Source organism: Sitodiplosis mosellana, unplaced genomic scaffold (genome assembly GCF_009176505.1).
Source record: "Sitodiplosis mosellana isolate CC-2019 unplaced genomic scaffold, AAFC_SMos_1.0 Smas_scaffold_6226, whole genome shotgun sequence".
Taxonomy (NCBI): Eukaryota; Metazoa; Arthropoda; class Insecta; order Diptera; family Cecidomyiidae; genus Sitodiplosis; species Sitodiplosis mosellana.
In genome coordinates, this window is record NW_022601467.1 from 12,309,372 (window position 1) to 12,335,229 (window position 25,858).

The 25,858-nt window shown below is 37.5% G+C and overlaps 1 protein-coding gene across 2 annotated transcripts in view; it reads right to left on the reverse strand.

The window, feature by feature from the left end:
• The window catches only part of LOC129578019 (uncharacterized), a 247,842-nt gene that overhangs the window by 133,626 nt on the left and 88,358 nt on the right, over window positions 1-25,858 (reverse strand). For both annotated transcript variants that reach the window (XM_055466053.1, XM_055466052.1), the window contains exons 3-4: window positions 11,132-11,346; window positions 10,101-10,236 (exon numbers count right to left, since the gene is read on the reverse strand). In XM_055466053.1, coding sequence (XP_055322028.1) covers window positions 10,101-10,236; window positions 11,132-11,346 — 351 coding nt within the window. The remainder of the gene's footprint in view (window positions 1-10,100; window positions 10,237-11,131; window positions 11,347-25,858) is intronic.

Consider the following 25,858-nt stretch of genomic DNA (forward strand, 5'->3'; position numbering starts at 1 on the left):
AGGAAAAAAAAGAAGAATAATCTACACACAACAGTAATATATATATCAAAGTGATGCAAATGATTGCATGAACGCCTGAAACAGACAAAGTGGAATATCTAAACAAAGGTCCATACCATTTGACAATCGCATACACAAGAGCAAACAAAAAAATAGCAGTCATATTAATTTAGGTGCTTGCGAGAGAAAAGAAAAAAAGCCAAACATTTCACCGCACACATTTTACTTGTTTATTTCGTAATCTTGTCGGTCGAGGGCCTGTCTATTAAACATTTTTGCTATAGATTATTTTTTAGGCATGCACATTCGAGACTGTACAATTAAAAATGTGCTCCACTTGATGCCTAATGTTGCCGCTGCCACATCAGCAGACTGTGTCGCCGTCCACATCGATGAAATCATTTTCGTTTTCGGTGTGGTTTGTGTTCTATCTCAATTTCGATCGTTTCAAATGGAACTATTAATCTAATGCACAATTGCCTCAGTACGTGGTTTTCTGTTTTTTTTCCTCTCTCACGCTACCGTATCTATTTGCAACAGCATGAAATGTCGCAACACTTCCAACGGAATGCCAGAATGCACGAAAAATGCGACACGTACGAAAATAAGAGAAAAAAAAAACCATCTAGCCGAACGAATAGATCATGCGTTAGACATTTCATTTTTCGGCTGGAATTTTTTTTGTCGTTGCTTTGTTGTACAGAAACAAAAATCGCATCAATTTTTCGCTTCTCCCTTTTATATTGCCAATTACTTTGACGCAAAATTATTGGACGTGGAATGCAATAAACAAATATATTGTGCCACTTCGGAAGCAAACCATTTAACTAAGAACTGACATAGAGAGTACTGGTCAACCGTATGGATTGCACAAAATGAAATAATTCGTACGGTATGGAAGTCAGTATAGTTAGTTTTGATCGTGTTTTTTATTGTATATGCAGCGTTTTCAAGTTTTTTTTTTTTCATTCAACGTATTAAATTTGCGACGTAATGCATGCCAATCTCGCTTAACAAATGATTGACCAATGACCTGTACTATGAATCCAGAGTGTTGACGAAAAATAAACGCAAAAAAAGAGGAAAAAAGACTACATGCCGAAAATAATATAAGGCAAATATTTTGTAAGTTAATCAATTTCAATGAAATTCGGCGAACAGCCGAACAATTATTATTTGTCGGGTAGCCAATTCATTGTGTAGGTTCGAAGAAGCTCATTGACAAAATGAAAGCGAATGAGTGAATTTCGAGTTGCGATCATAAGTCTCGCAGTGCGATTTCAGTTGTTAGAATGATGATTACAGTCGGACGAGAGCAAGAGCAAGAGAAAGAGAATGTGAACGAGAGAAGGAGAGAGATGGTTAGATGGAGATGGAAAGAGAGTGTCATGGGCACAAAATAACAATGAGACTTTGCGGTCATGAAATCGAGCATAAAATAAAGTCTATATTGTGCGCGTGCGGCGTCCCTTCATTAACCATAAACTATTTTATAGACAATTAATTTAAAATGACTTTCAAATTATATGGTGCGCAATTTTTTTTCTTCTCTTGGTTTGGTTTGTTTGTTTGTTGTTCGTCCTTTTAGTGTTATTGTCGGATTTTATTGTGGTAGACAAGATTTTGTGGGTAAAAATACGAGTGAAAGAATGAGAGCACATTTCATCGAATGATTTCATTCATATTCGTCCATTTCAACATTTATTCTCTCTTCCACTCTCCTTCTCCCCCCCCCTCTCTCTCTCTCTCTCTCTCTCTCTCTCTCCCTATAACGTTCGCTTATGATTTTGCTGCCGCCGGTTTGTGTGTTTCGGTTTTAATTATTCGCCTTACTTTAAAGTGATACTCACGAAAATCAATTATCGTCGGCGTAAATTCGGTTATATGACTTGTATGCGGTTATAAATGATTTCAATGTGGAGGGGGAAAAGGCGAAATGAATGTGGAATGAAAAAAACAAACGAGAATAAAATGCTATTTTCAATCAATAAATTCGTTGATTTGATTTCAGTTTTTATGGCGATACCCATTACCTTGTCCAAAGTGCCCACAAAAAATATAATATTGATCGGTATGTGTTTTTTGTTTGATTCGATTTTCAACAATAATAGTTATAACGAGAGTGTTTGAGAAATATTACGGCAAACACAGTATCTTCTCGGAAGACAATCGGTATGTGTCAAAATTAATTTGAGCACAATAAAATACAATCAAAATTCGATTCTTTTTTTCATCTGTTTTCGGAATCATAGTTGACGGTCGTGGCACTTGGTGTATGTGAGTTGGTACAGTCATTGATGTTGGCATTTGAAAATATTCACCAATTTCAACCTCGTTTTAATTTCAAAATTTTCAGGGTGACATTACGAATTACAATTTTCAATAATGCCACACATTTTCGTTTTTTCTTCGACGAATTATTTACGATATTTTGTAAAATAATAACCGAAAAGTTTTTCCGTGAAATCAATTGGCGAAAGAAATTTTCTACGAAGAGGACATAACACAGAGAATCAAGTGAAACAAAACCAAACCAAAAAAAATACGCTCGGCACACACTTAAAGATTTCATTAAATCTATTTCCAATGTTTTCCGTTCTTTTTTCTTTTCATTCGATTTTCACTTCTCTCAACCGCACAACAAATGAAATATAACGGAACGAATGTTACCGAATAAAGAGACGAAAAATAGAGAGAGAGAGAGAGAGAGAGAGAGGGGGGGGGGGATAGAAAAGCATACATTTTCAAATTATAAAAGTTTTCTGATGAAAACTCCAAGTTCAAACAGCAGTGCCAGCTCGCATAACCACTAACTAGCGCGCGCGCCACAAGTAAGCTGATGAATTGTCGACATTGCTTTGGCTGGCTTCACCAAAGCACAGAAATACATATATATATATATATAAATTGGGTAAAAAATATTCTTGTGGTTGACAAAAGTTTCAAGAATCTACGATTTTCTGTTTGCCTCTTTGTCCGCCGTCTGCTTCGTTTCTCCCAGTTGATTCATATAATTATTGTTGTATCTCTTTTGTGCATTTGTGATTTATTTGTTGGCGGCAGTAACGGTACGGCACCGCGAACCAAAGAAGTAGTTGCCTCGAGAAAATTGATGAGTGGAAAATGTATTTGGAATCATTTGCCGTGGACTTTTTGTGCAGAGAAAGAAAAACTCTCGGATTTGCCATTCGTAGCTAACCGAATGACTATTTCATATTCATTGGCGAAGCAAATGGAAAACGATTGTAGCTGAATGCGTTTAGAGAGAGATATACGTAATATCGAATATAGAAAGATTAGCTCAAATTGTCATCGTTCAAGTCTTTTGTTACTCGGCTCTCAGGTGTGAACGTAACGCTCGACTCTCGCTTTTCGCACAAATGACGACGACGATGACGATGACGGCGAGAGTGTGCTCTGGCACATACACACACACCGCAGTGACTATTACTGTCACCGGCAGCCAGTTTTTCATTTTCCCTATCCTCATTTTCACTATTGCGATGCAACGATGTATGTTTGCTCTATTTGAATAGCTGGGTCTTATCTTAATTAATTTATGATAATATTAGATAGACTATATTTACACGGGCAAATATGCGGATAAGTGTGAGAAATTGAACAAACAAAAGTCGGACCGACAACGCACACGGTGGCACTATACCATAGCAGAGGCCTACTTGACTTGTTTTGTTAGAAGCTAAAATTCATTTTCGATTTACGACTCCAACTCGCTCCATTTCACTCACACCGTTGCTTCCACCTCGTTGTCCCGATGGCGAAGCAGTTTTTGATTGACAAACATGAATAATATTTTAGTTTCATAATACAATAGATGAATAAAATGCGATACGCAGCGGATACACATATTCAATTGTTGAAATTTGCTTGACAAACGATTATATTGTTTGGATAAGTATTATTTGCTGAGCATGTTTTCAATTGTCTGTATGTAGCTGCGTGTATGTGAGAGAGTGTGATTTGATGCTGCGCGGCTTCGACTTGATGATCACATGTACTATCACTTATCGTATTGATATATAGAGATAGTTTTTTTTTTTTGGGGGGGGGGGGGGTGTCGGTCAACAAAATCACAATTATGGAATTGTTTGTTCCGCTACTTTACAGATTACATAATGTTTTCCGAAATTGAAACAATGGCCCAATGAATGCGTATCATTTGTCACCATTGCCTTACATAAGATTATCGGGAAAAGTTGTCATTATGCTGCTTCCATATAAATAGACCGTTTTGTTGTGCTCGGATGCGACAGCGACAGTTATCACATATCTAACGAACAATAGGCGAACAGATCGAATGAATCAACATGCACTTCACAATTACAATCAAAGATGTGTAATATATTCTATATCGGTGTCGGCTTCTGAAATTACCTAAGAAAAGTACACTCGTTGGGTTTAATCAAATCAATCCGCAACCATAAATTTCATGTACATACTAAAGACTCAATATTATTCGGCGAAACGATTTGTCAAAAAGCAAATGTTCTGTCGCGCGTGTGTACGTGTGTGTGTGTACATTTTATTAAACATAAAATGTGTATTCGTATACATACACAACCGGAGATTCTATATAATAATTAAAAGAGATTAGAACCTTGAATTTGTCGTCAACATTTGATGATGGCAAGTGATTAAATGTTGATGTTGCCGAATGAAAGAAATTGAGATTGGCATTGATATTGAGTTTGACTTAGAGTTTATGTTACGTGAAATAATACAATATTGTATAACATGGTATGCATACACACTACAATTACAATGAAACAGAAAGTTTTCCTTTGGTTTTCCACCGAGTTATGCACTAATCAGAATTCACTTAGTAAATGGAAGGAAGCGTAATTGTATGTGAAATGCCATTGACAACAAATGAGAATGGTAAGACAATATTCAAAGTAACATTCCACTAAGAACGAATCATATTCTTGTTAACATTTTCCTCTCACTTTCTCTTGCCTCGTAATTTGAACATTTAGCTTCGTTTTGATAACATCAAAAGAATGCGTGCGGTGTGTGTATGTGTGTTCATGGGTATATATACATATAACCACCCCATATATGGGCACATATATGTGCCCTAGTAAGCATGTTGATCAACAATTTGCACCTCTATCATGTGCAGCCATTGGAATTGTATCATTCGATTTGGTGCTATTTTTCGCTGCTTTTGTCGCCCACTGAATTTGTCGGTTCGTCTTTCGACTTGTATATTTTTCTCTTCTTATTTAGATGATGGTTTTTGTTTTGAAAGCGGTCTTTTTAAATGGTTTCTGTCACAAGTGTTGGCCATGTCACAGCGGCAACCAAGGCAAAACGGCGCAGCAGCAGCTGTTAAAGTGACATGTTGATGCGAGAGGACGCGTGGGCGCGCGCGCGCACAAGTGTACCAAATGTTCGTTGCCATTATTTCATATTTTTGCACTGTTTGATTGTATGCGACAGTTATCATAATGTGTTGCTGACATCAACTTCGACGTAGTCTCCTTCTTTTTCTTCTTCTTCTTCTTCTTCTTCATGTGCGCCATTGAGTACATTATTTTTGATTGTCGCCGTATAACAATAACATTTGAAATTCCTTGACGGGCGCGTGTGTATGCGCACATAAATGCTCACAGAGAGCTCACTGTCAACAACATGCATTTGCTTGCTGCTTGATAATAATCGAAATACAGATTGCAAATTTTCGGGATTGTGTGATTCTTTTCTTTCGTTTCACCATCAATTCGGCGTAGATTTGGTGTGAGTGGCCCCGAAATTGGGATCACGGTTTGATCAGCAACAATGACAAAAAAACACGTACAAAGCAAATTGAAAACAGTTGGAATGTCGAGACGCTTGTCGAATCAAATGAGAAAGGGAACGACAGCACCAAGAACAAAAAATGCGAGATCCGTATTCATTGTGGTAAGGAAAAAAGTTGTCAAATTCCTTTTCTCGGAAGTGTCAAAATTCACGCAAATACAAAGGGCCGCTTTTCGCTTTTTCCCTCACCATATATCTCGCACTGAATGTGTACGGAATCTTCCAAACTGAAATTCTAATCAAATTATATTTTGGCAAGATGGATAGAGGACGATAGAGATGCGGAGCGATTCGCGAGAAAACGAAAGAAAAGTGATGGTGTTTACGATTCCAAGAATATTTTCATAGTGCTGACATGAACGTGATAGTTTTTTTTTTCTCTTCGGTGTCAAAGGACGGATTGATGGACAAAATACAACTATCGAATTCAAAATGAGGAAGGACTCGCTTTTTTTACGTACGAAAGGATCAAAATAGCATGTCATGCACATAGCAGCATCGTTCGGGCTTGGGACTTGGGCTAATAGAGTGCGATTAGGTTTTGTTGTTCATTGTTTTCTTTTGCTTGCGCCAATTGTAATAAGTCGCCGAAATGTGTGGGTTTGAGGTAATAATATCAAATCTGTAATGGCACACACGCATCCGAAACGTATACGCACCAGCAGCAGCAGTAAAAATGGTGGTGTACGTTTTTACGTGTAAGCAGATGTGTTTTGAGGGGTGTATATTTATATACTTTTATATGTGTAACATTATTGGTCGTGTTACATTTCCCTAAACCGATTGAATCTGTTCGCCAATTTTTCCAACGTTCATATTTTGTTCCCTTCATTTTTCCGTTTTTGTTTTTATGAGGCATTCCTTTTTTTCACTCACTCGCTCCCTCGTTCTTTCTCACACTTACATACACTTCGGGCACTAAGATCCACTCAAAATCCTGTATTCCATTTCAACAACACACTTGCTAGCATGTGTGTCACCTTTAGGATGCCATTCAATACGCTTGAAATTGATTCATTTTCGCCATTGCGTTTTGTCAACAGCCAATCAGCCCTACAATCGACAAGTAAACATCGCTCCGATATGGCGTACACCGATTGTGAGCCCGTTCTTGCTGGCATACGTGTCGAACGAAGGGCAACAATGGCAATTGTGAAAGAAAAAAATTCAACCGGCATGTACATCTCAATGTGTTTTACTTGAAGAGCGAACAGCTGTGACCGATAAACAGCGATTGTGCACCATGGATTGCTATAAAAACAAATAAATTGGCACAAGAAAAACTAATTTAATGAAATAATTAGATTTGCACCTCATTTGTACGCAAATTAGAAAATACATAAATTTATGACGGATTTGCGCCAATTCAATTCTTGGTCGGATGCTTCGTCTCTGTCGCTCTACCTCTTGCGTATTGCGACAATGTGTGTTTGTTGTCTAGAGAAAATTGCCAACATTTCTTTCGGACGGATTCCCCCCCCCCCCTCCTCTCTCTCTCTCGTTGCAAACGCCCAAATTCAAATTCTCTGTCTGTCGAGCCAATTTTCGATTATTTTATTCTCGCCACCACACTAATCCCGTTCCAGCGCATTTGAAGCGCATCGCTCTTCTTCACTTTTCGCTTGCCATATTTTCTTCGCGAACTCAACTGAATATTTTCATAAGAAAATGTATGGAAATTGCCACAAAAGAAAGCAGCATTAAAATGTGATTCGTAAGGTGTGGCGGCGTTGCCAAATCACTCTCGTCGCTTTCTTCTTTTTCGCTTATGCTATTCTTTTTCTTCTTCTTTTTTGCCTTTCTTTCATTTTTCCTTCACTCTTGCTCATCAGAAAACAAATTTCGCTATGCCATTATTGTGGGGTGTTTTGTGCACGCATAAGCAATTTCGCTAATTCAGCATGTTTGTATTAGACGCTCGAATTGATCTGTTTCGTTTCACTCACCTTGCCATGGCATCAACTCGATACGCATGTACATGTTTGATTCTGTTTCAGTCATTCGCCTCTTTTTTTTCCCTTTGCTTTCATTTTTGTCATTACTCACATTAAGCAGTTGGCAATCATTTTTATGTCGGCGGTTTGGTTAAATGAATACTGTCGAACGCTTCAAGCGATAATACTCCACTCGAGATGTCTGTTGAAACGAAAATGATTCTTTCTGTTCGACTCCTTTCGCTTTAAGGAGGATTTTTTTTCGGGTTTGCCATGCCATCAAAATCACATTTGACTAATTTTTCAGAGTACAAGTCTGCTTTCATCACTGCGACAATAAATTGAATTTTAAAGCGTAGAAAAAAATATTCGGCTGTTATAACAAAAGAAGATCATGCAATATTTTCTGCATAAAAAAAGTGTTTTTTCAACAACAACAAAATGATACCGTCACATATTTCCACGAAATTAATATACTTAATTGAGTGACATTGCGTGCATAAGACTTGCGACTTGAACCATTTGAAAAAGAACCTCACACGATCGGATGCATCGCATATTTCCTACAGCATCCATACAATTCCATGTAAATGTAATGTATTTTTCTTATTTATCTCGGTTTTTATTTCATTCGTCCTGCTTTTGATTTACGTAATTAGAGCATTTTTAGCAGATTTAATAAAAAATTCCGTTTAAAAGGGTGATTTTTTGCTCATTGATGTGAAAATGCATATTCTGGGCTGGAAAGCGATTTTATGTGTGTGAATATATATATATATATATATATGTGTGTGTGTGTTTGTAGCCATAGGCGAGCACTGAACATGCAGATGGAATTTTAATCACTTCTTTTTTTTGTGAACGCAAACATACACTTCCATAAAAACTGCTTTATTCAATTGTTTTTAAGCATTTTTAGGATGCAACAGCAGCGATAAAAAAAGAGTTGTGAATGAATGTAATAGTTTTCAACTCGTGTCCACAAATATGTCAGTTTCATTAACTCCAAAACGAAATGGAGAAAGAGGGAGCGAAAGTAAGAGAGCGGAATGTGGAAAAAAAGCGCATACACAAACTATCGGGAGAAAGGTGAATTTTTCAATGGTAAAACTTTCTCTATACCTTTTTTTTCGTATGAAAATTTCAAAATAATAATGCTTGAGTCTCTTTGACTGAGAGAGACTGTTGAAAACCAGTGGCTGGTGGTAATAGTTTCAACGTTTTATGCATCGCCCGGGAAGTATTCGCATTCAGTAATCGCAAACCGCTTCACCATCAGAGAAAAATACTGAATCTACATGAATATAGGAGCAACAAGAGCAGCAAACAAAAAAATTACCCATTTCCCTTGTTTGTCTTGCTTTAGTATATGTATTCCTCTTCCTCTCTCGCTTTCTGGCTCTTTCGCGCCCTCTCTCTTTCATTTTCTCCGTCTCTTGTCACTGTTGCCTTGATCACGGTGCATTTTAGCTAGGGGGTAGGAACACAAGCGCTTGAGATGAATTCGTACGAATATTCGTGAATTCTTGTGATTGTGTATACGAGACATTCGCAGCGCAGTGAGTGTATAACAACAATAACAAAGCCACGAACGCATGAATATATGCGAATACATACGAATGACACAACTTGTTCCTAGCCCCTAGCATTTTAGTTTTTGATGCGAACCGACATCATCTCCAGTGAATGTGTGCACTCTGTCATTAAAGCAGTAGACAAGTATACGTGCATCATGCATTGCTTGCAGGAAGCACATTCACACGTCCGTCGAGTAAAAACTTCATGCATATGACATTTTCGTGTATCGTTCAATTCACTTTCTCGGCGTTGCTACACGATTAGACGCGAAACGCCGTATTTTATCGTGTATCTCTATGTAACGTCGTCGTTTTGTTTCAACTCATCACTTCATTCTGCATTTTCATTTTCTTCGTTTCGTTCCCTTTTCCTCTCTTTCACTCGTTACTCGCTCGCTCTTGTTTCTCATTTCTCGTTGCGCTTTTCCTTCAATATTCGTTCCCAATCCGCGTGTTTGTTTTCTTTTCGGAAAAATATTGGTTGATGTTGTTTTATTCGTTTAGTTGTTTGTTTATTTCGTCGTTTCGGTTAAATGGAATTGAGAGCATTCGTGAGATACACGAGAAAGGAATGCTCTCATTTTCTCAACTCTATTCGACAAGTGAGCTTGCAAGCTAACATATCAAAGACGCTCACTTTTCGCTGAATCAGAGCCATCGATAAGAAACGGAAAGAAATAGCAAAGGCGGCGGCAGTAGCAGCACCAACTGAAGAAATATCCGAAGTAGGAGGATAGATGCAAAAATCACTGATTTGCATACTTACCGACAACTTGCAATAGTGTTTGCGCTGTACGTGTTGAAAACGATGGTGCATCAGCTGTCACTTCACATGAAAAATTACCAGATAGTCCAAATCCAACGTTACGCATAACCACTTGGCTTGCGTTTGACATCGATAACTGGAAAGATAAACAAATGAACAAAATAAAGATGAACGACAACTGAATTATTTATCCAATGGCAAGGAGTACCAAGAGGGAGAGCGAGAAAGTGGAAAAAAGAGAGAAACGAAAAATAAAATAAACTGAGAGAAATAAGACAATAGTTCGAGAGAATAAATGGAAACCATAAACAGTTTATGTGAGCGTGATGGAGATGGAAACTGAAATGCTTGCGCTCGATGTGCACAGACGTACACACTCGGAGAATCCTTCTATTTGTGTGAACGGGAACGGTTATGGAACATTTTGAGTGTGGCTTTAAAATTGCAGTATGGGAAATATTCGGTGACAAACAACCGTTCGAAATGATGGATAGCGTAGCATCTCGAATGACTCTGATACGACCGATTGAAGTAAAAAAAAAACACAATAAAACTGAGGGAGACGAAAGAGCAGTGGAGAAGTATATGAAAAAGAAACCAAATACGGAAAATTAAATGAAAAGCACGGAAAACCAAACAGAAAGCAAACAAACAAAATGACTGACAAAACCGAACAGTTCACAAGAATGCGAACGAGAACCAAAGACAAAAAAAGCAAAGTAAACAATTCCGAAAAAAAGGAGGCCAAAGATCCATGCATGGGATGAGCTTAGTACAGAGTTACATGCCGGAATGGTGGCTATCATGGATATGGTACGAATATGACGAACATCGTACATATTTCATGCGATTGAAGGTAGAATTCATTTTCAAGAGCCCACTCTCGAATGAAGAAGATAAAAAATCAACACAGATATGTTGCAACTGTGGCCAAATTTTCGACAATTTGAGTAAAAGATTTTAGTTTGATGAGCGCATAAGAAATAAAACGTCAAAGTTTTAAGTGAACAGAAAAATATTTGAATACTTACGTCAACGTTGAAACCAACAAATTGGAATACTTTACTCGTTGGCAATTCGCTGGGTGAATAGCGGTAGAATTCATGAACTCCACGGTAAAACTTTACGGAATACAATGGTGCACCGTCCAAATCATAAGTGCATACGAATGTTGCATGCTGGCCGCGACGAACGGACGGTGGATCCACCTGAAGACTTACATTACGTATCGTCGCCGATGACAAGCCTGAAAGATAAAAACGAATATAAATCATGTTAATATACACATCTTTCTTTTCGCTATGTGCACAATTATGCGGTTTAATGATGATTCAATTCACAATTCAAAAATGCAAACGAAAATATTTGGTTTTGTGGTTTGATTAAATTATTTGGATTGTTTGGTAGGCAAATAAACGCGGCGTTGAATGAAAAAAGCGGAAAAATTGCGGAGGGAGAGTTGGTTCGCCAAAATAATAAATGGTCAAATTAAATCCCAAAGTGAAACATTTTGGTACAAACCAAGCGCAAAAAAAAAAATAAATGTGACAATTCGTAGCCAAATTGTCCATTACATAATATCCCAAATGCAAAGGGATCATTAACAAAATCAACAAAATTATAATTATTTGGCAAAGTTGATATCAATGGAACGTTTCAACAAGCGGACGCGCTAAATTATGGCTTCGTTGTTGCAATATTTTGAGTTAAATTTTGTGTGGGCTAGTTTTTTGTCACCCGTCCAGGTGTTGGCGCTCAATCTGTCACCCACTTTTGGGTTACTGTACCGATTGCGAACCGGCAAACCCAATCTCCGCTTCAAAAACAAAAGGAAATAAATTGCCGCACATTCCTTGGAAGCTGCAGCTGTCATTTTTTAAGTGAGTTTTGGTTATTGCTTCGTCCTGCCGGTTCAATAATTACATTTTCATTGTGTTGATGACAGGATAAGCTGTTTAATTATTTATTTTCGGTAAATATGTGTGCTTTACTAAAGGGAATAATGGGCAAATAAATTGCACGTATGCTGTGGGAGAAACGAAAACATGATCGAATTTGACTCATCACAGTATTCAGACGGCCCCAAAACAGCGGAATGAGCGGGATATATCAATGGGGGGGGGGGTGTTCGATAAACGTTCGTTAAGTACACAACGCGTACATCGAATGAAAATTGACAAAAAGAGAGAAGGCGAGCGAGAGACAGAGAGAAAGTCCATTTTTACGTCACTCTCACATAAGCACGTTCCATTATTTTGTATTGCATATTCCCATATAGAATAAAAATGGCAGCAATTACTTTAATTGTGTGCTAAATTTGTTAATAGACCAATGCATCGTTGTTGTTGATGGTGTTTTCATTTTTTTTTTGCGCTCACTCACTCTCCCTCTCTCTCTTTCTCTCCTTTCTCATTTTGTTTTATTTTTCAATTCGCATTTTCAATCAAAAAATTGTTTTCGCTGCGGATAAAATGAATTGCACACAAATGATAAAAACAGTAAAATGCAACGCGAATGCGGCGAGAATGAGACAGTAGAGAAAAGCTCACAATAACATAACCATTGAGTCAGATGGAGGTTTGATCATATGGATAGAGAGAGAGAGAGAAGTGGATAAAAACAGAGCGCCACATATACACCCTCTACACCAAATTGCAATTTACATATAATTATTTGTACAGTTTTTTTCCCTCGTCTTTGTTCTATTAAATAACCGATAATAACTTTATTCCCGCATACAATTTACACAATTACTACAGATTATAAATTAACAATTTTCATGCGTGAAATATTTTCAACTGATCACAAAGAATGAAATAGTACAAAACCGTTTTATTTTGCTACTGAAAAAAATATATGCTGCTAATCGTAGCATGTTGACAATTATCGCTTCAAACCGCCATTTTTTTTTCTCGCCATATATTCACTTTTCATCAATTTGGCTCAAAAGTTTGGTCGAACTTTGAATGATTAACCTAAAAAAGCTTATCACACATACATACACACACAAAACGTCCAATGGCTTTAAGTAAAATCTGTTTGAATCATGGTGCTCAAAAGGTAAGCAATGCAGACATTTGAGGCAAAATTCACGTTTTTCCAACGAAAACCTATTATCAAACTGAATGAATATGATTTATTTCTGTCGAATCTGAAGTTGCTAGATTGTGTACATCGAAACCAATTTTCTTGGGCAAAAAGTAATATTTTTCAATTCGCTACTGTCGACTGCAACAAATACCAACAACTCAGTCGTTTTTTGTGAATGCCGTCGAAAATTTTTTCCTCGTTACAAAGCAATGTGGCAGGCCACTGTGTTTGGCAGTTTGAATGAATTGAAAATTCGGTAAACTTTGCAATTAGCATGTGAATGTGAATGAACTTGGGATAAATGTGAAACGTCTGGGCAATCAAAATCGTTTTGGATGAAGTCGATTTGGTTTTTGTAACGTATCGATCTTGGGGAAAAAAAGACAGTGGCCAGACACACGAAATAAAGTGCACAAAAAAGTGATGAGTGATGGAAGAACATGCGAACGAGCCAGCAAACGATTGTGAGAGGTAGAGAGAGAGAGAGAGAGAGAGAAAGAGAGCAACAAGGAACAAACGAGAGTGAATGAGAAAGAGAAGAACAATTTTTCGTTTGTTAATCAAAGTACGTTCGTTCCCAGAAATAGATTGCATGACGCTTAACCGAAAAATGTTCGTCCATTTGCAGTGTCAAAGTTCAGAATGAAGTACATCAACCGTTCGGAGTGCTCATGTTAATTTAAATTTCAATTTCAATAACGCTTTTTGAAAATTCCATTGGGGTCGGCCACACACTGCACAGGCGACTCACTTCGGTTGAAATATGTTGCTGCTGCTGCCGTCGCTGCCAACCAAGTCGAAACATCATTTTCCTTTTTCATAATTATAATACAATTTAGGTTGGCTGTCTTAACTGGCGCGATAATGGGCGAATGTGTCAGCAAACAATTCGCATTTTCGTGGTATGCATTGTAAATCATGGGGCCGCCATGTGCGATTGATTGCATTTCGGTTTTTTTTGGCTGTGCCATATCAAGTGGGGATCAAGTAAAATATGCACATTAGACATTATTTACGTAACACACTCATATTCATATGGTCGACATTACAATCTTTAATATCTATATTGCGCACACAAAATGGAGTGTTTTCGGTTTTTGGGGCCTTTATGCATAGCAGCGACGCTTGGTTACTTGCTCGTGTATCGGTTGCTCCATTAAAACAGAAACCTTTTGCTACAAGGCATGTATCGGGGTTTGACCGATTCCGCTTTTCGTCCTCTTCATTCAGCAAAATGTATATGAAGCGTACGAAAAAAAAAGGTTAGGCTTTCGTTTTATCATTTTGGCTACACACACATACATACACACACTTTGATAGATAGGCCAGATGTCAAACCTTTCTTAATAGAGCCAACAAAATGTCAAAATTTCTGATTTGATTTGGCGCTTGATGTCAAACCAAAATTCTTTGTGCAAACAAACCATGTTTTGCAATCAATGTTATTCATTCGATCCAACATATTCCATTGAGTTTATTATTCACTAGATATTCGAATGTTTTTAATCGACTTAATACCACCGTAGATTAGACTGTTGAAATATTTTTAGCACACATTTTCGGAGGTGAATTTTATTCAAAAACGCTACTCGATGCCATATAACCGGCAGTGTTTTTAAATTATCACACAAAATGCAAAGAATGTTTGATAGTGTAAAAACAACCCAGCTTGATCCTAAAATAACTATAGCAGAAGGGACACTATCAAAGTTTTGAAAAAAGAAACGAGAAAATGAATTCTCTCGATCTCTGCTCAACTGAACATCCACAAACTGGAATGGAGAGTACGAAAATAGCGTTCCGTGTATGGTCGAATGGAATATGGTACTTCATTTGAAGCTTATTTACATTGAACTGTGTGAAAGAAGCGTGACCAATTTATAGTCAATTAGTGCTTTGAGGTGTCAAATAGAATCCCCCAGTTAATATGCATCCATTCGATAGAAATGAAACTGGGATGCGTTTCCCACAAGTGGTTTCATTTTGTTTAGCTAAAACCACCATAGAGGAACATAGAAAGAGAGAGAGAGAGAGAGAGAGAGAGAGAGAGAGAGAGGCACCGACCGACCGATGCATATTGGTCAACTAAATGTAGAAACGTATGAGGTTGAGATAGAAATGGCGATTAACTGGACTTGTCGGAATGCGAGCATCTCTCATTATTATTCGAAAAAGAAACCGTTTTCATTATTTTTTGTTTTCTTTTGCGTTGTTTGTCTTTACAGTATTCTTTCATTGGACCCATATGCAAATAAACCTTTTAGCATGAACTTTTTTCTGCATCTGCTTTAAATTTTTTTTCATTTTTTTTTCTCACTCTCCCTCTATTGCTCGCCCGCTCTTCATAATCTGATAGGGAGGGAGAGTGAGAACCAAAACGGGAAAAAATGAAAATTACCTCATACTGGATGCGTGCTTTTAATCATTTTATTCCCCGACAGCGACACACACATCCAAAAAAGGAGTACAAAGCGAAACACTGTCCACACACAAGTTTTTTTCGCGTATTTTTTTTCTTCTGTTTTTGGGGCCATTTCTTTTTTATTTATCAAAGTAATTTCATATTTTATATTTCCTTTTGCGTTCATGTGCTTCCATATATATATATATATATATATATGTCCGTCTCTTTGTATTTTTATTTTTTCTTCGCTTTTTGTTGTTTATGTTGTTGTTGTTGTTGTTGTTGTTGTTGGTCGAGTGTGGCTCAGGGAAAATGCTGTCTTTTCTCTGTGTGTGCTTGTGCTCCTCTCTATCTGCGCTTAATTTCCATATTGCATGAATTGTAGGAATAATAACATTGAGTTATTTCTCTATTGCGATCCGCCCGCAATATGAAATGTAACGGTAATGATTATTTGAGTGGTGGTTCCTTTGTAACGATGAAATACTTTCTTCATTTGTTGTCGGCGCGCGGTCGTCACCTTCTTCGTTCTCATCACACTGCTATCATTTTACCGACGACGACGACGACGACAGCGACGACGACGTCAACAAACATAATCGAATTAACGCCCATTTTCTGGCATTTGAGTAGCTGTTGCCATTTTTTTTCCTCAGTCACTCGCTCTTTTTTCTTCGTTGAACACGCAATTTGATGAAAATATTAACTTCAATTTATCATTAAATGTGCTCATTTCGTTTTTCTCTCTCCCTTTCTCTCCCTTTCTCTCTCTTTTTTCGAGAAACTCGCCCCATTTTTTTCTGTCTAGATGAGACACTGAAGTGTAATCTATTGCACACAAACGAAAATGCCTCACTCATCTAATTCCGGTGAATGTAACTTTCTAATGAAAATTCCATTAAACAAATGAAAAAAAAAAAATGAAAATAGGGACAGAACAACGCGCTAGCATCAAAATGGCTATATTAGTTCATTGACATGGTCGTTGTCATCTTATATCATTGCTAATGTTAATTATCAACTTGTGGTTGTCGTGACCTAATGAGAGTCTTTCCGCAGAACTACTTCAAATTTTGATAATTCTTCAAAAATTTCCGCCTTCCGCTCGTGATAATCGCATAAAATCACACCCGAATGCCCCATCATCAACGCGCCACTCACAGCACACCAATTCGACGAATATCGGTACACTGAGCGCAAAATGAATGGTTGGAACAATCCAAAATGTTCCGACTTATACTCTCTATCGGAAATTATAGTCACGCAATAGCAAATGTTGCCTGTTGCGCTTCAGTAACATTAATTCAATTAGACTTGGCGCACTTAAGAGTTTCAAGCGGAGAACCGAATCACTTTTAAACTTCCAATCCGATTTAATTTCGATAGACTTACAGACTTGAACGCAATGTCTTGATTGATTATTTTTTTTTTCTCTCTCTCTATCTCTTTTCCGCTGGTGCGGCGTCTTCGATGCAAGAAGCCTTGCAATCGTTTTATGGTTCCTCCGAGCTTTACACTGGATTTCCATTTCGTTCAACAGTGAGGATTTTTTTTCTCGTCTATCTCAAACATAATCACATTATTCAATAATATCTTTGTTTTATGATATTTCAATCGGGGGAATATTCGGCGTTAGGAACTTCAAAGAAATTATGCTAATTTGATATGGAACAATTTTTCTCGGCACGATGCGAAAATGTGTTTAAATTTCATAGATGAAAAATTAGGGGATATATTTCATTCTCGATAAAACCGTTTATGTTTCGACGAGTTCATATCTTGGTAAACTCAGCAAATCCTGTCCGATAAATCTTAAGCCCATCATGTTTTGGAACATCATTTTAAAGGAAAAAAAAAGTCGTTGGAATTGAAATGGGCATTCAAGTTTTGAGTAAATGTTATTATGTATTGTCGAAAATTCTGAAATAGAAACGTATTTGTAAAGAATCTAATTCTATGCAATTGAAGATGTGTACGTCGGTCGGCGAGCCGAAAACGATGAAAGCAAACGAACAGAACATATTTTGTTTCGAATTTTAAAATTCAACATCAAAGTGAAATTTTGTGAAAGATCAAAATTGGAATGTTTTTGTTTGAGTCAACTGGTGTGATTGAACCGCACCAAGAACAATGCAGCCATGAAAAGCAAACAAAAATTCAAACAATTGCAGCTCAGTATTTTGATTGTTCAAACACACAAGAATCCAAAGTATTCTTCCAATTGAATGTTATCAATTTTTCTGGCCAATGTGAAGTGCACAGTGGTAACAACCCCAAGTTTTTGCTTGGATTTTTTCCTTGTCCAAGCAAACATTCGACATTGTACTTCTCGATAAATAATCAATTATCTGCTACGGAACGTTTGAATGCAATTGCAAAAGAAAGCACATTCCGCAAGGGTTTCTGTGGCCATTGTTATTGGAATGATTCGAATGTGGGCAATGCCATTGGCAAAGACAAAAGAAACCGATGGAACAGATGGATAGATAGAAAGCATTAAAAATGTGTAAACTATTTTCGATCTCTTTGGTCTCATAAACATGGATCTATTTAACTCTCATCCAACGGAAACATCAATAGTTTTCAATGAAATTAATTGAATCGGTGATGTGTACGCAGTAAAGAATGTCGCCATTCTACAGTACAGTGGCTGTGTGTCAAATAAATTGCTAGTCAAAATGGTTCTGCGCCATGCGGAATTTGGAATTTGGAATGTTGCATGATTGAACTGGTTGAGCTTCTCGTTTCGTTCTCTGTTTGTATTTGTTTTTTGTATTTAATTGTTTATTTATGCTGGCAGCCGCAAGAAGAAAAAGAAAATACGTCGGTCGTAGTTGCGAGAAGAGTAGGGAATTTGTGCAAAGCATAACAATTGGCACACTGTGACGAAACACACACACATACACACAAACTCACACAGCATAGAGCACACTGTGCTCAGTGATGGGGCAGCATGTGTAAATATTTAGCGATTTCATTTGTCTATGCACTATATGCTATTTATATGGAGTGCACTAAGCGCAACCAAAAATAAAATGAATGAACAACTATTATCTTAGATAAACAAGAGCATATCGTTGCAAAAATTTTATTTAATTTTCATGTTTAGCATTTTATAACACATAACTGCCTTCGTTTTTCATTTTCATTCGTGTTCCGTTCATTTGGCCGTTCATTCGTTGGTTCGTTCGTTTGTTTGGCCATTCAGAAAATTGTGCACAGCAAATTTGTCCATTTCAAAAACGGGACTCGACAGTGTGAAAGTGAATGATTCAGTGGAATAGCAGATACCGTTGGACTGTGTGTAGTCGTATCGTGTTGGAGCTGAAAATAGTTTTAGGATGCGTTGCGATAAAAAAAAATTCGTTGTTGTTGTTTCAAGCTTTATGCTGGAGTGGCTACACTTGTACTATGCTCTGTTTTTGTAATCTTTTCCGGCAGTAAAAGCAAGTTTTCGACCAAAAGATGAGAGAATGGTTCGGAAAATGTTCGGTACGGGAAACAGCAAGACACAAGGCGGACTAAATAAAAGGGAACGAGAAAGAAACACATGGAGAGAAATAGAGGTAGAGACAGAGAGACAGAGATAAAAAAAGACTGTGAGGAGGTTTTGAATTTCGAGAAACCGCCATAAACGCATTCTAACGATAGTGCTTACTTAGATTATGTCGAAAGCCTTTCTCGGGCATTTCGGCAATGGTTTTGAATGCAAAATTATTTCAAGAATTAGCCGCCAGCACTTTGAAAATGTGCAACATACGTATTACGACTATCTCTATCTCCATATGTATATATAGCAAAGTGCATTTGGCCGCTTTGCAATGGGCAAAATACACAACAAGAATCTCGGCTATTGTTTAATTAGACGCTGTTTTTGCGTTTTCCTCTTGAAATTGGAACTGCAGTTGGGAAATATTTTTAATATGTATTTATATTGCTGAATGCACAGCACACACACACACACACATACATATACACCATCATGCTCAGATAGATTCATACATAATTGGCTGTATAAATTCAATGGTTGAGCTCGTACCGGATTTGTTTATTTCGTTTTTATTTCTTTTTGCTGAATAAATATAATTTACAATCATAAAATTTTATGTGGCGTCATCAACCAGGATTAACTTCATTCAAAAGAGCGGTCTCGAGTTAAAAGTGCTCCATAACATACGCACACACACACGCAGAGAGAGAGAGAGAGAGAGAGAGAGAGAGAGAGAGAGAGATACGATCACACACTGAAGCCGCTGTGCGTACATTGGTTGGCGCTGCGCATCTGAATGGCACACGCACACAAGACAAAGAAATCGCGTCAAGCGAAGCGCCAAAATACTTGACTGCGACTAATGTCATTTGCGTTTATTACACGCAATCCGTTTGCGTCAAAAATCAAACAGAAAAATAAAACACAGAAGCAAATCACTTCGCAATCGATTTAAAAACGACAAATATCTATCATTAAAATTATACGATTCAAGAGACACATTAAATGAAATTTCGAAATGCTCACGCAAAAAGCGTGTGAGATATATACATATATTTTTAATGTGTTCGACCCCGTCGCACACAGACAGAAGCAATGAAATTTATTGATACACAGAGAGGCAAAGACAGAGAAAGAGCAAAAATCAAATGAATGAATGAACCAAAAATAACAAAACAGAATCGAAATCATTTTTATTTTACGACAATCAAAGACCAAATAATCTATCAAGCTTTTATTTTGATTGCCAAGAGTGATGTTTTTATGGAGTGTCCCAATTAACTATTGCTTCGTAGAACGGAAAAAAATAGCGGCAAAAAATGAACAAGGCGGCATGCGTTTTGAATGCTCTATGTTTTCAACCTCTTTTTTCATTGGGTTTTATTAGTGCTTATCGAAATTCTAGTAATAATCAAAAACTGTGGTAACTGCCCTCAGCTTTCGGCCTTCAGTCAGAAGAAAAAGTAAGAAATCTAGAGAAAAATTTGATGAAAACTATTTCAAATAACAATTTCAAGTGACGTCAAAGAAAAAATTATGTATTCAACCATAGCAAATTCTGTCATTGAATCCAAAAACCTATTGATTGTTGCTGTTGCGTATCTAAACATTGAATTTGTTGCTGTCACACGCCTGGTGGTGCTGTGAAATGAGTTTGCATATGGATTTTGCTTGGTTCACTGGAAATATGCAACTAATAATCGTTAACGATGATGATTGTTGAAGTTGAAGATTAAAAATGACAAAGTTTTGCGTTAATCCCATTGAACTGCCATGCGCTCAGCTCGATGTATACTTTGAATGTGGTGAACAGTCATCGCTAATGCACACGACTGCTAACACACAATATATTTTAATAATTCGACATTTCCAGGTAATAATTGAAGTTTGTGGGGCTTAAAAAGCTTACCGCATGACAATTTACTCCGCTTCGCTCATTCAATGGTCGATAAAACTTGAAAATCGTATAGCACAGCACATCAATGGAATATGATGTGGTTGATGTATATTGTGTTGAAACCAAGACGTCTGTACCAAAAAACCTGTACATCAAATGAAGATCTCGTGATTGTGTCTAAACAATGGATTCGCTCGGATATATGGGAACATCGATGCGGAAAAAATTGAATGCTCACAAGGAAATGAACACACGCAGAAGAGAGAATAAAAGAAAAAGGGAAAAAAAGTCCCCTTGTGACATATGAGAACGGAGATATTGTGTGTGGATGTGTATGAGTAAGGGAAAATGGTGAGAATTTTCTAATTCTCAATCTATTGTTTAAATTACAGTAACGCTTCGGATTAAAATACAATGCCAACAAGCTACATAATAACGAGAGTGAAGAAGCAGAAATGGTCCATTCCCAGATAACAAACAATCGATGAAGACGACGACGACGACGGCGGCGCCCCGAATGCGACGATTCATTTTCATTAATATAGATTATAGAAAATTAACGAACTTTTATTATACGAATTCAGTGAAGCATTAAACCTTGAAATTTATAACTTTTTTCCTTTTGGCAAGGAGAAAACTTTTTATTGTTTCCACTGATGCTTGCGAATTTCCGGGCACACGAAAATTTCGAACTGATGCTATGCCGTGCTCCACCGATATGTTTCTAGTGTGTGAGTGTGTGTTTTTGTATATATATATGTGTGTGTGTGAGAGAGAGAGAGAGAGAGAGAGAGAGAGAGAGAGAGAAACCCATCGATTCCTGTCATACATATATCAATGTGCAACTAAACCGATCGATTGTGTATATTAAAGCTATATATAGACAGCAAATTGCTGGTTTTCGTGGTGTCGAAGTGGTTTTTGGAATTTGATGACATTGATGAAGATGAATGAAAATCGAAAATGATTGCAACTGACTATTGAAAAGGTAAACTAGGAAAATCTTTGTTAAATGGATTTATGTGCAGTTCGATTTCAAGAGCTGAGAGATTGTATGCCAAATTACTGAACGAAACACACTGAATCAAGTATCGATTTAGCAAGGAGCTGAACACATTCTACCGCATTTCCATTTGAATATGCAATGACAAGTGGAAATGTTCGTTTGTTCGTTCGTTCGATTGCTTGATATTAAATTAACAAAGAGGATATATTGTCATGTTACTGAGTTGTATAGTTTGACGATGTCTCACAAATCCTTTGAAAAACAATGACCCGAGCCACGTTGAAATTAAATTATTCCAAAATACATAAATATATTAACGTATAGATCACATTTGATTGATGCATGTGCAAATGGACAAACTATTTTCTCACGAAATGTGCGTAAACGTGAATTGCAAGTGTATGTGGGAGAGGCAGGCGATTCCAACCAAAGCATCATCATTCAGCTCAATGCACGTTACAGCAGACACAGTCACACAAACACAAACACAAACACACACACATTGACACAGTGTATTGCACACTGCGCTGACTTCGCTCCATTTCACCAGGCGGCTGTAGGCGAACAGAAGCAACGCCATTCACTTGCACATGCAGGTTCATTTCCACATAAACATAAATATATTGGGGGATTTGCTGCAACACACCATATCCGAAATGAAGTACAAGTACAAGTGCAAACAAGCATTTGGCATTTAACATGTGTCGTCATAGCGCGCTATCGTCATCCGTGTATCGTTTAACGTATATCGTGTTAGTTTATCTCATCTTCTCATGGGTGTAGAGGTGGTGGAAAGGTGGGTAGAGAGAGAGAGAGAGAGAGGCAGAGAAAGCTAGCGAAAGAGCTTGAATTTTAAGTTGCCGATGAGCAGTGGGCACAATGCAATTGTTTCTCCAACATTAATCGGCAATGACATAGAACCGGATGGATTTGTGTGCTCCATATCGCATGAGTGCAACGTAAGCCATTAGAGCATTTCGAAACACTCCCGTGTAAATAACCGAATCGAACACCTACCAATTTCAACTTGTATGCATAAATTTCATGGGAAACAAAACGGTGGTTCCGTTGTTTTTGTTGTTGTTGTGTTTGTGGGTGGGGAAGGGTCATCCATCCGAAAATGCATAACGAAAAGAAATGATAATCATGTTGGTGATACTGCTTAAAGGACCGTATAACGTTTCGTGGTGGTCAGAAGTAAAACGAGTATAAACGAGCGACACACACGCAAAACGGCAAGCCACAACTACCGCTGCTGATGCCACCATCAAAGTCAACGATAAAAATATCGAGATACTCGGTGCTGGTTAGCACTTCGGGTAAATGTTTGCGATGCGTTGGTTTCAAATCTCTGTTCGTCTATGCGTTGAGAGCACAAACCAGCAGTATTCAATACAAAAGGGTTGCCGATTAAACCATTGCTCTCGCTCTTCCTCTTCCTCTATCTATCCACCTGGTGAATATTCCATGCGATGACGATCCAACCATTTTAATCACTTAAAATCTGTGCACAAATTGCATTTTTTCCGCAGTGTCGCTGTTGTTTTGCTGTGTTGTCGCACACTGCATGTCGTGGCTTTTCACCGAAGCCTTTAGTTTAAGCGTGGATAATTCGAAAAGTGTGATTTACTTTTCGGGTAACGAACAAAAAAACCGGAAATCCAAAGCAATGCACAAAAGACAAGCAAATTGATTTACCAAATTCAATATACAAGCATTGTTGCAAGCATTTTTCTCCACCGAGATATTTCCGTTGTTGCTATGATTGTTGCCGATGCTGTGTTGCTGCTTTCACAACTTGAATCTTTGGAAATGCTGTCAAGTATTGTAATTAAAAAGGAGCTGTGAATATATAGCACTTGATATACAATGAGTATTTGTTTGTGCGCTTCAGAATTTCGAAATTTCGAAATGCCGGTCGAATTCCTAATTTAATTCTGCGGTTGGTTGGTTTCGGCACATTGAAGACATGCACCGCATGGTACTATGGTTTTAATGTATCAAATGGAATTTCCGATCCGATTTTCTTTTTATTTGGTCGGTGCCTTCACATCACACCAAAACAATTCATTTCAATCGATGCTTATGACAGATTGACAAATTTTGTTTTTATTGACATCGTACATACTCTCATTTCAACGGATTTAAGTTTAATTTTGATTTCAAGACACTGCACAGCCGAAAATAAAAACCATTTCGAATGTGAGTAATTATTTATAAATCTACTACGTCGATGAAATATGCTTGATGGCGTAAGAGCGAAAAAAAAGAACGCAGTAATTAGAAGCGCGCAAACAACGCGCTTATTTGATAGAGCAAAAGAAGAAAAAATCAATCAAAAGTACAGAAAAAAACAAGGTTTGGCAGCAAAAAGGGCGATTCATTATTAAATCACCCGAGAAAAAAAATCAATTAGAAATGTATTGTGCCCTATATTAGATCAACGGATATCAAAATAAAACATTGTCTTCACCACGAAATGAATCCGAACCATCTCGTTTCCAACACACATCAATGGCACTCCGGTAAAATCAAAAGTATATTTAAATTTCAATTTACACCAACGAAATGGTACGATGATGTAAACTGGACAAACGGAGGCGTACCAATATGGCCGGAGAAAATGTTAATGTGTCATGCAATGGTGTAATCGACAGTAAATTCTCCCAAAGAATTTTCATTGAAGTCGTAGCCAAATGGAATATATTAACGAAGCACAGTTGCACACGCAAACCATTCTCTCTCGCTCTCTCTATATCCCTCGAAAGGTAATTTGATAGCATTTCGGCCAAGGGGACAATGTACAACATTCAAATACATGTTTAAAACACAACAGCCCTACACTCGAGCATGTATTTCCCCTTGAATCCATCTCATCACTTCAATATTGTAAATCATAGAAATAATATTTGGCATACTTTGAACACGCGGTTTATGTATGTGTGTGTGTATCGCGGAAAATCCATTATTTTAATTAAAAACTTTATCCATGAGATTTGCGCGTAAATTGCATTGTTGAGCATTATTCGGCACTGTTGAAAAATATTCTGTGTGATATTGTATCTCATTGGCCAATGAATCATCGGGCCCCATACTTATTCTGATTAGTTTACATGGGAAAATATGGACCGATTTTCGGGCGCAGGTTGATGTCGGCAATCTATAATACGTCCGTACACCGAACACCACCAACTCGAACATAAACATACACACATTCGTTTGGTGTTGCCGGTAATTTAAAGTGTTGATCATTTATGGTTTTATTTAATAACTGGCCAGGGCATTAACGAACATTGATTTTTGCATAACCCATTATCGTTGCAAATGGTCCGTGGTAAAGGGGAAAGATGTCGTCGTTGCCGTTGCCGTTGCCGTCGCCGTCGTCGTCGCCGTCGTCGTTTTAGTTTGTTTATTTGAATAAAGCTCGCGTATCGAATTACACTCAAAAAGTAATTGTTTAATGGACGAATATGACGTGAGATAAAGGTTGATTCGTCGTACCGGTGGGTAAAAATAATGTATGCCCATTCAGCACAAACGGCCCGAAAGCAAAATGAAAAAGATCGTGTTGGGTAATCGTTACAAAAAGCACTAATGTTCTGTGAATTTATTATTGTTCTGTTGCAAATAAGCCACCCAATCCAGCGTCTTTTCCACAAAAAAGCGACCTACAGATAGACAGAGGGAAATGCTAAAAAGGCGAACATTAGAGAGAGAGAGAGAGAGACTTTTGTGTTCATACGCTCTCAGCTGTATGTATGCCTTGTACAATGTACATGGATACATTTTAATAAAGTAATTGAAGACTAAATTTATTACGCAAAAATGCGGTCAGTAAAAACTATTCCGAATAAAGGTTGACTTTCTAGAT